The 15,096-nt window shown below is 41.4% G+C and overlaps 1 protein-coding gene across 2 annotated transcripts in view; it reads right to left on the reverse strand.

Annotated features, from left to right (window-relative positions):
• CTNNA2 (catenin alpha 2) overlaps window positions 1-15,096 on the reverse strand; it is a 1,396,423-nt gene that overhangs the window by 325,250 nt on the left and 1,056,077 nt on the right. For both annotated transcript variants that reach the window (XM_072126314.1, XM_072126313.1), the window contains exon 8: window positions 6,422-6,502. In XM_072126314.1, the coding sequence (XP_071982415.1) occupies window positions 6,422-6,502 (81 nt within the window). The remainder of the gene's footprint in view (window positions 1-6,421; window positions 6,503-15,096) is intronic.

Raw genomic sequence — 15,096 nt, forward strand, 5'->3', positions numbered from 1 at the left:
GATCAGATTCCATTGAATTATTTGATTTACTTTCACCATTTTCAACTTTTTTTCACCCAGTGGTGAAGAGATTGGAAAGTTCAGATGTGTCAGCCCTCGGAATATGTTCTATAGCCTCTGAAGTCAGAGACAAATTAATATCACGCTGTGAAGAACATTTCTTTGGTCCTGGCGCAAAATACATTACTGAATAAATTTCTGAAACTGCTAGCCAGCAGATGAATCGGCCACATTTTGCACAGTATCATTATGGGTTTTTTTTTCTGAGAAATACTGTAATTTTTCATGGAGAAAACTGAATGTGTTCAACGTTTCTTTTGAAACAGCCAAATCAAATATCAGAAAGATGCTGTATGTATACGGAAAGTGCCAGGAACAGTGTATTGTCACATCCCACAGCATCTGGGAGCTTAGAGAAGTGCAAAATGCTGTGCAGGAAATACAGTTTGTTCTCTAGGTTTGGATTTTGGTGATTGGGTCATTTTGGATCATCTATGTGGTGTTAAAAACAATAAGCAATGGAGTTTCATCTCATCTTCCACACATGCCAACTCCATGCAAGTGCCGGGATCAGTGTGTGTATCCAAAAATATGCAAAACAGAAAAAATATTAAGGGAAAAACATAAATTTATTTTTAAAGGTTAAAAATAGAATCTCACCATTACAGCATTCGGACGCGTTTCGAATTGGCCAGTGTCTTAGACTTATGGGAGGCATTTTTTTTACTTACTTTGGTTTGTGCAGGGGTGGGATCCGACCTGGTCAGATCAGCTGAAGCAAATTGATTGTAAAAAAACACAACCTGTTCGCTAAGCTGGAGTGAAGCTTGTCGGCAATCCGGCTCCCACCTCTTACTTACTGCAGCAGAGCATATGAGCTTTTAGCACCACTAATGGCTACTGGTGGAATTACAGTGACTAATACTTTCTGGGGGCAATACTGTGACTAATAGCTACTGGGGGCATCACTGTGACTAATACTTACTGGTGGCATTAATGTGACTAATGGCTACTGGGAGCATCAATGTGACTGTTGGGGGCAGACTGTGTTACTACTGGCTACTGGGGGCATTACTGTGACCAATATCTACAGGGGGCAACACTGTGGCTAATTGCAGCTCAGGGCAGTCCCAGTGACTATTAGGTACTGGGCCAGGCACTTTGACTACTGGCTACTGGGGGTATTATTGTGGGTACTGAAGGCATGAATGTGACTACTGGCAACTGCGGACATTATTGTGGCTATGGGGTGCATCACTGTAACTAGTGGTTACTGGGGGCATCATTGTGACTACTGGCGGCGTCACTTTGACTAATGGCTACTGGGTGTATTATTGTTGCTACAGCGGGCATCACTGGGGGATGGCACTGTAACTACAAGCAACTGTGACTACTGGCAGCATCACTGCGACTAATGACTACTGGTTGCATTATGGTGGCTACTGGGGACAGACACTGTGACTTACGGCAATACATTTTTGGTAAAGTTTAGAACTAAAACATTTATCATCCAATAAATGGTTCAGAGATCAAATATTTGCCAAATAGTTTATAAGATCTAAGCAAAGATCTTCATTTTTTTATATCGTCCCTAACATGACCTGTTCTGTGTATAATGTTCTGTGCTATGAGGCCATATGTGCATCAGCAAACATTATGTGTAGAGTAAATTAAAGCAGGGCTGATAATTAGACGCTAAGGAAATGATGGCAGACTTGGGAGAGTAAATCATCTGTAGTCAACCACTCTCCATTTCCTCTCAAGCACTTTAAGCGGACCATAAAATCCAATGTCATCCCAGTAAACATTTAGCAAAATTTCACTTTATCAAAGACTGAGACAAAAAAAAACATACTCGAAAACTAAAGCTAAAAACCCTTATTGGCTGATCCAGCCGTAAAATCAAATTTATCAGCCAGAAGAATGGCTTCAGTTTTACTTAATCTGACTTTCAGTCTTGTGTAAATTGCTGAATCTTTGCAGATCCGTCTATCTTTTATCTGCCTAACGAAAACATTAGAAATAGAACTTTTCGTGTGTGTAGATTTTTTTATGCACCATTCAGCGCATTCCGAATTGTTCTTGTGTAAGTCCTTTAAATAATATGGTAAATAATAAAAAAAATAAGCCATAAAATAAGAATAAACATTATGTACGGTTCTTGGAACAACAAAACGACTCAAGGTTGAAGATTTTCTTTTTCTTCTCACTTGCTTAGCGCCCTACTGATATAAAGTGAGGCATAAGTGGTACTTCAAAGAAGAAATATACATATACTACAAATAAAAAGCATGAAAAATCCTATATGTCGTAGTTAAACAATAATATACAGTCGGTTTCATTGTTCCTTCAGGTTCTAACTGTTTTTCTCTTCTTTACATTATTGCATTAGTTTCTTCTTGTAATGTGGCCAACAATCTAATTTCCCTAGTTCATACTTTGTGACTACTTACACAAAACGTCAAATGGCTGGGCAGAGACATATTCTGAACTTTGAAGCCACCCATATAAAATGTAAAAGACAGGGGCGTGGACTAGCAATTGAAGAGTGAGGACACGCCATTGCTGAGCTCCTCCGTGCCCCAGCACTATTATAACACCCCGGGCTCACCAGAAATGGGGAAAGGTCTGAAGAAGACCTCACCAACCTCACCTGCCTCCGCGACACCCGCCAAGTCCACTATCGGCCACTTCTTCGGGAGCAAACCGCTACTGATGTCCCAGCCAGCGGTCACCACACGGTCCCAAGATGGCCGTCCCGGCCGCCGGCACCTGAGCCCACAGCCTCCTCTTCACCTCGCCGCTCGGCAGTGGCACCGAAAGCCGCAGCGGTCACCCCGCCATCTCCGGCACGGCACCCGGCACAAGAGGTGCGCAGCTCCCCACAACCACAGCAGGATCACGCAGCAGAGGCCGAGCGTGCGGCGCCACTGCCTACATCGGCGCTACCACGCTCCTCAGAGCCACAATCTGCCCAGCTGACCCTGTCACCTTCAGCTACCCAGGACATCAGGGGCACAGTGAGTACTATGGGGGACCCCTGTTCATCCCAGGGAGGCCATACACCCCCCCTCCTGACCCCATAACCTCAACCCCAGCAGGGACCACCACTTATACCCCTGGGATACTGATGACTGTCTCTGATCCACAGTCCCATGCATATGCGCCCAGCCCTTTCTAATATAGTTATAGGCCCGAATCTTAAGTCCAAAATCCTTTCCCTCTACCATAACCCCTCAGCTAGATTAAAAATCAATGGCAGTCTCTCTGATCCATTTCCAATCCACAACGGCACTCGCCAAGGATGTCCCCTCTCCCCACTCCTATACGTCCTGGTAATGGAGCATCTCCTGGCGGCAATTCAAAACAATCCTGACATTAGGGGAGTCCGGATCACTGGGACGGAACATAAGTGTTCGGCCTTTGCGGACGACTTATTGGTTTACTTAACGGACCCTCATTCCTCCCTCCCTGCTCTGATGGCTGAGCTGGACAAGTTCAGCAAATGGTCAAACTTCAAAGTCAATATGACCAATTCTGAAGCTCTTAATATCTCACTCCCCCCCGCCGACCTACCCCCCTTGATGTCAGGATTCCCCGGGTGGCATTAAATACTTAGGGATCAGAATGCGCACAGACCTGTCCAAGTCCAACTTTACCCCTCTGCTAACTAAATTTGAGAAAGACCTAACCTCCTGGAAAAAGAAAGAATTTTCTTGGTTTGGTCGACTTAACAACCTCAAGATGACCCTACTGCCTCGCTTGCTCTACCTTGTAAAAACTATACCGATATTTATACCCCTCACCTTCTGGAAAAAGGTCAGAAAATGCTTTGGGTCCTTCCTCTGGTCCAACAGTCGCCAAAGACTCCGGAGAGAAACCTTAACATGCCCCAAGGACATGGAGGGTATAGGGTTACCCGATTGTCGCCTTTATTACTTGTCAGCAGCATACTCTCGGGTTTTGGACTTCTACGACTCCATTAAGAGCAACAATGATTTGTCACACACCCTTACTGATTTTGAGCAGGCGTGCCTCAACACTAACCCCACACCAATGACATCTCCTTTATTTATAAACTACTAATAGCCACACGCTCACCCTCGCTTCCCCCATTCTGCGTTGCGTGGGAGACTGAATTGGGAAAACGCTTCTCCCAATCCCAATGGTTGAAGTGCTTCTGCCTCACTCAGAAGCACCCCTGAAGCGACTCTTTTATTCATGTTTGATATGCCGACACACAAATATAAGAAGTCCCTCCCGCCACCTACTTCAAGCGGCCAAGACAATCATTCCTAGAAGATGGCGATCTGATTCCCCCCCTACCATATCTGAATGGTTATCAGAGGTATCCACAACACACAGAATGCAGGAACTCATAGCACAATCCCCCACAGACCGTACCTGGCTTTCCAATACCTGGTTACACTGGCAATCATTCCTTTCCTCCCCTGAATACCGGGCACTCCAAGACTGAGAGACTGATGGAATCGACACACCCAACCCCATGCCTCCGGCTGCCTCCCCCCTCCCCTTCCTACATTATCCTATCCTCCACTCTCCTCCCCACCCCTTCACCACCCCCCCCCCCTTTTTTTCTCTCCCTCTTCTTTAATCCTCGATTACCCTAAGTTTTATAAACGATTATAGAAATCATTATCATGCTCTACAATAGTTTTGTACCCTGCCTACTTCAATACTCATGTTTGGCTTTGGTTCCACAATGCCCTACAAAGTGCTATACTGTCACCATGTCTTTGTCATTCCACTTGTGTTGTATTTATATCTGATGTTTTAATAAAGTTTCTCTTGAATGGAAAAATGTAAAAGACAACCACAAACCACTAAGGTTTTTGTTTAGTATGGTGTCTTTTGTGTTTGAAGTGTATTTGGATCACCTCAGACATCTGGGTCTAGGTCTAATCACTACCTCTGCACCCTTGAAAACTATTCTCCTTCATAAGTGTAACTAACTAAATCAACTAGATGGAGCATTCTTGGGTCGCTCTTAGTCTTTCTAATTATAGGGGCACATTTATCACATTTACCCTGAAATAATCCCAAATGTTAGCCTATTGCTAGCACTTGCGACTATTTAGCCCTCTCCGCCACCTTCACGCCAGTGGGGTGTGAAGGGGCGTGAGGGGGGGGGGGTGCGCGGATGGCCGAGCTGAGGGATTACTGTCCCGACGCCTCCGCACTCGGTGCTGCCGGCAACTTTTAAGCAATCAAACTGAGCGCCAGCGTATGATAAATGTCCCCCATAGAGTCAGCTACAACTACTTATCTTTCCCGCTAACCATCCCCCCTACTACTATCTTGACTGGTCCTCCAATTGTTAGGGGGAGCAGAATCCGCTAGGGCAGCCATTTCTGACACTGACATCCTGTACATCTCTAACTTGAGCTTCCAAATCGAAAATAAGTGCACATCTGTTGCAGCGTTATTCACCCTAGAACTCCTTCTCCAGCAGTGAATAAGTACAACAGAGTGTCTAGGTGCCATCACTACTACAATCACTAAAATATCTCTCTAATCTATTCTTAATGCAGCAGCCAGGCTCGTCTTACAGACCAAAAACTACACAGATGCCTCCAGTTTGTGCCAGTCACTGCACTGGCTTCCCGTCTTCTTCTGAAATTTAAAATAATCATCCTCATCCACAAAGCTCTGCATAACGCTGCACCTCCCTACCTCTCCTGTTTCTCTTAGTCTATCTCCCAACCCAAGTTCTTCAATCTGCCAGTGATTTTAGATTAATTCTCTGGAATGTCCTTTCCCGGACTATGAAACTAATTCCAACCTCCAAAATTTTAAATTCCTCTTAAAAGCCATCTCTTTAGGCAATATTATCACACACGCTAACTGCATGAAATTTCAACTCTCTCTTTACAAATGCATCATTTGTCCTCCTCCTATCTGTTAACTGGCAAACACCAGATACCAAGTTACAGGCTTCTACCTGGTCAGCAAATGCAGGTACCAGGTTACCAGAGACAATAAAAAGTAGATATTGTTCCTGTCCAGGACTTGTCTTGCATAGAAACTGTGTTAAACACCGGTCCATTGGGCTGTCCCACATTAGGTATTTGGTGGTTCCAGGGTTTAAAAATGTTCTTTAAAGTTTCTTTATGGCTTCTTACTGTTTGAGGTCAATTATAAAGGGGTCTATGGGATTAGTTCTTATGAAACTTCTTCGCCTTAAGCTTTGGTGTCTTCATCAGGGATGTTATTTTTGGAAAATATGATTTATCCAAAGGCTAATAAAAAGGACCTTTAAGATGGTGTAAAGATCTGACAAATGCATATTTTCAAGGACACTTACTTGGCAGTCTAAAAACCTTATCAAAAAGCGCCTCAATTCCCCATCACCAATCACACTCATTATGAAGGAAAAACTGTAGACCATGATAGGACTTACCTGTCTACGCAGGTCCCGGGTCTTTTTGGTCATCTTATCAATAGCTATGTTCAATGGGTCACCTTTTTCTTTTCTTCCAGACTAGGAAAAAGAACCAAAGATACATTTAAGATCTTCACATACAAACATTAAGACAAAAAATAGTCATGATAGTAAATGAAGTCATTGCAGCTTAGAGCTTAGAGCAATAGATTGTCAACATCATAGACTTTTTGGTCAGTTCAAACAATTACACAGTCAAGTTCACGGTTCGTAGCCAGAATAATTTAGGATTATTCTCCAATTTCTCTTCACGTTGGGCAATATATTTTTGACTTCTCTAATTACTGGATGCATTGTATTCTACAATATTTTATGATGACCCAGTTGTATGGGTTGATGTCTTCTTGAAGAGTGGAATGTTTTATACTTTCAAAGACATGGCTCAGCATCAAATTTTTTCAGCAAATTTTCAGTTGGCAACTTGACTATAGGAAAGTAATATTAATACTACAACTTTATTTATCAGGTTTTTGTCTATTTGTCTTTGTATCATACTGTATTTAATATCTCCAACTTGAAGAAAGCTAACTGTGGCCATTCCAAATTATATAGAAGAATTTTTGGATAGTGAATAAAGTAATATAAATACAACTGCACTTTCCTAGATAAGGTACTGGGATGTAACAGTATACATTGCCATGTTGGATCATGGTTAACAGCATATTACAAAGATCATCACGTGGAGGAACTTAATGATGTGTCAGGATCAGGTGTAGTGGACCCACTGAACCACCGCGGGCGATGACATAAGCCAACACCTGGGAGCACCTAGGAGTTTAAGTGGGCTTGCTGCAGCGGGATACCACCAGGTCACTCCACAGGCACGACTTTGCCCGCTTTGGTGGCCAAGGCAAGTTATCGTGAGACTAAGTCGTGGACAGGCTGGAGGTCAGGACTGGTGGCACAGGATCAGAGTCAGGTGCAAGGTGAAAGGTCAGGGCTGGCAGCAGAGGAGCGAAGTCACGAACAGAACTGGGGTCACAACGGGGAATCACAACAAATGCACAGGGTATCATAAGGGAACAAGCTTTCTCTAGTGCTCTAGGCACAAATTTCTGTCAGGGAGCAAAGGAAGAGGCTACGACCGGGCTGCTGTGCCAAGGAGAGGCACGCAGGTGTGCCTGCGACCCAAGACATGAGTCGCAGGAGCACCCGTGACGTGAAGATCTGCATGATGTTACCATTCCCCTCAACAATGATTGGACACTACATAGGGACCCGCCCTAACTGTCATTTTGTTATAAAACAGGAATCATAGAAATATTCTCTGGTATCGTCATTTTATGGAAGCAAAAATGCAATAATTTACTTTAAAAAAACTTAGCACTTCAGAATTGCTCCGATAAGTTCTCCATAAAAGATGAAAGCCAGTTTGACCCATCTGACATAAGAAAAGAACGTCAGGTACCTGCAGTGTTATCATCCAGTACATTTCTGACAATAAAAACCTTTGATAAAAGATATGAACAATATTTGCCGTTTACCAACACAGGTAATAGAAATGTATCTCGCCGCATGAAAAACATTAAGTGGCGTTTTACGCACCATCATCATCTCTTATGTACAGGAAAAAAAATAAAACAGATTATCTATAAACACTCATCCTGCCTCACAACACATACAATGGCTCTGTTATGTGTGGATTTATAAAGAGGCATTCACAACATCGGTCTATCCGCTACCGTAACCTATTCTAGATATTGCTCTTAATGCATGTGTCAGCATGTTGGAATACGGCTCAATTAATAACACCATCTCCAGAGGGATGAATGGCTTTGTTAAGTTGTCCCAGGTGGTTCCATTGTCAATTCTGTCTTGAAAGAAGTTTTTTTTTTAAACAATACATTGTATGCTTAAACCCCAAGAAATAGAGGACAATTTGGAAGAACATCATCACCAAAATAAGCTAAACAGGTCCAATAAATTGTTAAAATTGATTTAAAAAAACCTAAGATATAAAAGGATTATTTACGAAAACATGGGTGGTAAAGAAAATTTAAAAAAAGAGAAGATATTGGAACGAAGACATTAAGAACAACATTTTGTGATCTGTTCTCATTTAGCAGCCTTTCTGTTACCAGTTGCTATAGGTTGAGACCTCTGTATAATTTGGGAGCATTACTTGCGACATAATTGATGGTGTAGACTTTAGCTAAAACCTCAATTAGTTTTCTGGTAGGGTGCTAAGGGGACAATATTTAGAAATTATCCTGATGCACCACCAACTTTTCTGCCAATTAAAAAAAATAAAAATAAAAATATATATATATATATCCTTCAATAAACTTGGGTTGGGAGCTGGTGGTTATGCTCCCTCTGCTGGCATGATGCTAAGGACCACCTCACATGACTCTTCTCTTGCTACGTAGCTACCTGACTATCCCTACTTCCACCTCCTACTACCTCCCTTCTAACTACCCCCCCCCCCCCCAAACCTTCCCTGTTATACATTTTTCCACCTTTTGGAATCTTACTGGTCTTACTGGTTTATCTGTTTGGTTTGAGACTTATTGGTTATAGTCTATACCTAACATGTGCAATTGGATGTCATTTCCTACCCATGCTGCAATTTCTCCCTTCCAATCTGACTCTGCATTATTGTTATGCAAACTTCATCCTGTAAAAATTCCATCCACTAGAAATTTAACCAATTCTGCTATCACTAACCTTTCCTCTGTGTCCACAGTCTTTAAAAGGTTTACCCAAGTTTTCAAGTTATCTACTGTCCACAGAATAGGGCACAACATGTTGACAGTTTAGGGTCCAAATACTGGGACCCCACTAATCATGAAAGTAGAACCCACAGCAATCCCGTGAACAGGCTCCCTTTCTCACTAATTGATGGAGCGGCAGGTCGAGCATGGAAATGGAGTGATGAAAATATCTGAACACCTTTCTCAACTTTTTCCGTCACTCTCATACAATTGATTGGAGCAGCAGGATCCTCTTGCTCCACCCATTAGCGAGAACGGCATCCCCATCATGAAAGCCCATTTCAAGCCCATGTGATACAATGGTATGACGCTATGAACATCATTAGTATAATAGGCAGGACTGTGACAACCATAGATTCATTTTCGGAAAATTTGGTTGGCCGCCATGCTGACTCATCATATTGCATGTTACTCAAACCATCTTACAATTTTAACTATGACTGTGGAAGACATAATGGGGCAGATTTACTTACCCGGTCCTGTCGCGATCCCGCGGTGCGTTGTCCGTCGAGGAATCGGGTCTGCCGCGGTTCACTAAGATTGTGTGCCCGAGTTCCTGCATCCGTCGCTTCTGAGCCGAGGTGTGCCGGAGTTCACCTGCTTCTTCCCGGTGCTCGTAAGTGTGTGTCTTGCGACACATTTCTAAATGTTAAATCCCGCGCGTTGTCCGAATTCGTCGGGTTGTCCGACGCCCCCCCCCCCCATTTCTGTTGCGTGCAAGCTGGTGCCGATGCGGCAGGTTCCGACGCATGTGCCAAAATCCTGGGGCAATTCAGCGCAAAACGGAAATTGTCAGGGAACCCGATGAAAATGCGTCCAACGGATTCCTAGTAAATGAGCCCCAATGAGTCAATGCCTAATGGATAAGTTCACAGTCTTAAAAAAAGTCTACAGTTTGTAAAGTTGTGGGGAGTCTGGTTTATAATGCACAGAACTACCGTTACTCCTATTATTTTGCAAATAACAGCAGGACAGAGGACACTCCGCAACTTGGGCAGATGTTCTATAATTATCTCAACCTAAATTTACTGGCATTATTAAAAACAACATAAACAACCCGAGCGCCGAAAAACACATTTATCAAGGGAACGGCAGACATCACTGTCACAAGATCAAAAGTCCACACTTGACAAGCTGAAACACCCCCTGCACCGCTCCATCCCAATGCACAGGTGCGTACATGCTACATGAGTCTACTGCTCCACCATCCAAATCACAATGGGAAATAAAGGGAAATTCTTAGATTTTTTGATTGACAGGAAACTGGTATTGCTGGAAGTTTGGGTAGATTAATGCAGCTAAAATAAAATAAGGATCACTGTGGCTCACAGAAATAATGTTTTTTTTTAATTCTTTGAAACATACTTTCTTAAATGTAGTTACAATTCTAAAATTTCATGAAGAAGGTTTAATAAAAAAATATATAATATAACAATCATCTTACGAAATCCTCTTAAAAAATGTTAACATATTTCCAAAATATCCAGCACAATCTTGTCTATGGATTAATTTTTTTTAACTTTTTTTATTGTCACCAGACCTCTAGCCTGAAGCAAAAAAGTATGTAGAAGGTTCAAAGCGGAAGATGATCTGCAATAATGTGAATCCAATTCCAATTTTGGCCAATTTTTTTTTTCCCGATTCTAAAGAATTTCTCTATTTAATTTCCCCAACAGATTTCAGCCCACAAAATACAGTCAACATTCATGCATCCCACAGTTTACATCATACTACGATATAATATGATATAACCCTAACTTAAACTGTGAGAAGTATCCAAATAACACTAGTATTACTACTACTGTCCCATAATATATGATATCGGGAGTAGAGTTCTCTAGATAAATGCATAAAATAAAACCTGTAAATTGGCATTGTAGGGTTGCTTTACACAAAGTTGTATCTCTACATAGTGTCAGGTAAGAGGTAAGGCTAAGGCTACATGCACATGAATGTTATGTATGGATGTGTGCCAGTACATGTCTCATTCACTTTATATAGGCTCATGCACAAGGCTCCATGGGCCGACTGCCTGGACCACAAAAGATAGAGCCGTTGTTTTCAGCCAATAAATTAGCTGTGTATGTACCCTAAGCCTAAGAAATGAGCGTGAATTTTGTGGCTCACTCATTTCTATCACCACAGGAAGTTGAAAGACAGCAAATCGGGGCAAGAATAGGACCTGCTTTATTTTTTGCGGAGAGACTGCCTGGCTCGGTGATGGTACGGTGAGACATAGTGTGCCGGTGCGACGGTGCACAATCCACATCAAAAGTGGCCGTGACTTAACTGCTGTTTTTTCAGCTACCTCACAGGCCCCAATTAAGGTCATGTGCACGTAGCCCAACATTGGAGGGACAAATAATACAACTATATAGTTCCCATGTTGTACTGCAATTAAGTACTATACAATAATAGTACTACCATAAAATACTATATAATGTTCGATGATTTGGGGATTCCTCTTTGGGTTCCAATCTTAACCAATCAGCAAATGGAGATTTTCCACAAACAACTGCCCTTGATACAAAAATTGATTTTTAGCCTCTACGTTATTTTTAATATCATTAGTATTTCAATTAATCTTCAGGTAACTTTTTCATATGAAGCATCATAGGAATATAGGATGATGAAAAACATCTCTCTAGTTTAACCTTCCTCAAATCTAACTCCAAGGAACATCTAAATAGGCTCAAATGAGCTCAAGGGACTAAAACTGGCTCAAGAGAAATGAAAAACCTTCCTGCCTCACAAGTGCAATTTTTAGGGGTCAAGTTTGTCCCATATTTCCATACTATTTTATCAATAACGTGTTCTGCCCTTTGTAAAGAGAATGGACTTACATAGCTCAAACCTCTGTGGACCATACCATTCTGTAAACTGAAGGCCAATGTATAAGTGAAGGTTACTTTGGTTTGGTCGTTAGTTCTGCCAATGTATTCACAATTTCTAGTTTAATATTTCGGGATCAAAGTGGTGTCCGGGGAAAAGGTTTTGACATGAGAATTAGATTAGGAATTAATCATCTCGATTGTTAGTTACAGGATGTACAGTGCAGCACTGGTGACGCATTTAACATTAAATGGTAATTGGAACGTAACCTCGGCTGGTTGCTATCTCTTATGCGTTGCGTGTTTCCGAGAGGAGGCTTAAATGACCGCAGAGTGAAAGGTAAAATATAATGGGGAATGAAGTTCAATTTTAACATTCATTAAGATATCTTATAAGTTCCAAATATATTATCATAGGGAATTTTACCATGTGGATACAAATAGACTGTACCATAGCCGGGTCAACTGAGGGGCAACAATTACAATGTTGTCTCGTTAATCTCCCGATGTTTTGAACTCTTTATAATGTAGCTATTGACATTTTCCCATTAGCGAAACACATTACTTAAAGGGCTTGTTCATATGTGAATTTGAATTTTTTTATCCCTATGAGAGTTGTTGACAGTACTTTGTCCTGTTCACAAACGGCCAAATAAAGGCAAGAATATGATTTCTAGGAATGGTAGATCCAACAAGTGACCCTATAATTGGTCCATATTTCATGAGCTTTTTATTTAGGTGTACACTAGTGTATGAATATGGTTTATGAGTGAATTTGGGTCACACCGCGGTTGGTGCCTGGAAAACATTGCTGTTGTGATTCCTTATTATTTCCCCATCATAGGAGTACTACAAAATCATTATGTGAGCCCTCTGACTGTAAGGGAATTATATCCTACAAGGAAACAATAAATCCATTGTTATTCTCAAGTGTAAGTATGTTCTACTCAGGGGTTTCACACTGTGTGATAGCAGATGGTGGGGGAGCAGAAGGCAGGAAAAGGACTTTAAAGGGAACCTGTCATAAGAAAATGGCCTAATAAACCACTACCTGTATGTTGTCTAGCAGCTTTACACCTTACAGATCATGTTTCTTTCATGATTCCATAAAACAGAAACTGAACTTTAAAGTTATATGGAAATTGGTAGTATAAAGTCAAGGAGGAGGAGAGTTTAAAAGTTAAGTCAAGCTCTCCCTGCCTTTGAACACCTCCTCCCATGACTTACATCATGCACCAGACTTCAGGAGATCTGGTTAGTGATGTGTCTGGGTGCAGGACCATCGATTACAGTGAAGGGGACCTTCTGAGACAGGGAAAGCTTGAACTCAGTATTAAAGTCTCCGCCTACTTGACTTCATACAAGAAATTTACATCTCACTTCAAAGTTGATTTTCCGGACGAGGTCTCCAACCTTAGCCATGAAAGAAATATAATATATATCTGCTGACAGGTTCCCTTTTAGAAGCCTCCACCGACTATCAAGGTAAAAGCAAAGAACACAAAACGCAGTGGGGAACATTTATAAAGGGGTGTGCACCACTTAGTAAATGTGGCCCAGTATGTCCAATCTCCTTTACTAAAAGTAGGCTAAAATGATCCGGCCAAGGCAGGATTAAAAATTTAGGATATAATGAAGTCAATTACAATGCATAACTTTCCTGCAAAATACTCAATATACATGGTTTGGATCGACAAAGTGAATTCTAGAGTACAATATTGTGAAGCTGATGTGGGGCTTTGTAGCTAAAAGTTCCATATGCATATGAGGATCACATAGTGATTAGAAAAAGTAGATATCTGGTCATGTGATGTCACACAGATGCACGGCTCATTATATTAATTAGAGCAGTTCTATATCAAGCCATGCACCTGTGTGACACCACATGACCAGGGACAGATTTCTATCCGGATGTAAACAAAGATAAAAGATTTTAAAAAAGCAGAGATAAAAAAAAACAATGAGGAATCAATATAAAATAAATATTGAAAAATTGTACAGCTTTGTATACAAAAGAAATATCAATTATTTCGGAAAGTGGATTTCCCCTTCAAGCACTCTATTGTCAGGCGGGTGGTCTTTGGCTGTGATAGACACCATCGCTACATCGACAAGATTATAAAGTCCTAAATAACGGTACTGAATTTTCAGTCATAGAAAAAAATTCCACCTATGCTTTATTCAACGGAAAGAAATCTTTTAGAGGTCGCAAAAGCTACATTTGGTGGGGATTATAAAAAAATCCTCTACAAAGCCACAATATGGGAATAGTCAAATATGGGTAAGATGCAGTGGACAAAGTAGAGGTCAAACTGGTCAATTCTGAATTGGGTTAAATGGACCAGATCAGGTTTTGTTTCAGTACTATCAGGCTGAATGCTCACCCTCACCCAAAGCACCCGCAATCAGTGTCGGCGTAACCCAACACTGGTGGCAACGTGTGTATCCTGCCATTTTCCAGAGAATCGTTGCTCCACGTGACATCATTAAGTGCAACAAACGTAGAGTAAATGGTCGTGATCACTGATAGTACCGGTCGTTGGTGCTACCATCGAGGGTGAGAACAAACGCTTAGCCTGAACATTTTTATGAAGTCCAGGGTCCGGGTTCTGAACCTACAATAATTCAGCAGAGGCCAGAACGTTGCGGTTAGGTTCTACTCATCACCAATCGTGAAGTTTGCTTTATTGAAAATAGAGGCCATGTCCAATATGACTCGTAGGGCCGTGTACCCACGAAATATGAAGCATGTATTTTCACTCTTCCTTTCAATATTATGAAAAAATGTACTTCATTTTAGAGGAAAAAGCTCAAAAGTAACTTTTTGGGCTCAATATTGATGAGTATACTGTAGACAGTGTTGTCATAGGGACATTTAACGTCACCTACTGATTAAAAAAATATGGAAACAAAAATAACTTTGAAAGTGGAGTGTAAAAATATTGTTACCAATGTTGTCTGATATCTAAAAATTCTATCTTAAAATATTAATGTGGTTTTAACTGTTGGCTACCCTTTAAAAGGCCGGCTAATCATTGATCAGACTCGGAGAGATTCTCAATCAAGAGCCTTTTACATAACAATGTTA

Source organism: Engystomops pustulosus, chromosome 1 (genome assembly GCF_040894005.1).
Source record: "Engystomops pustulosus chromosome 1, aEngPut4.maternal, whole genome shotgun sequence".
Lineage (NCBI taxonomy): Eukaryota > Metazoa > Chordata > Amphibia > Anura > Leptodactylidae > Engystomops > Engystomops pustulosus.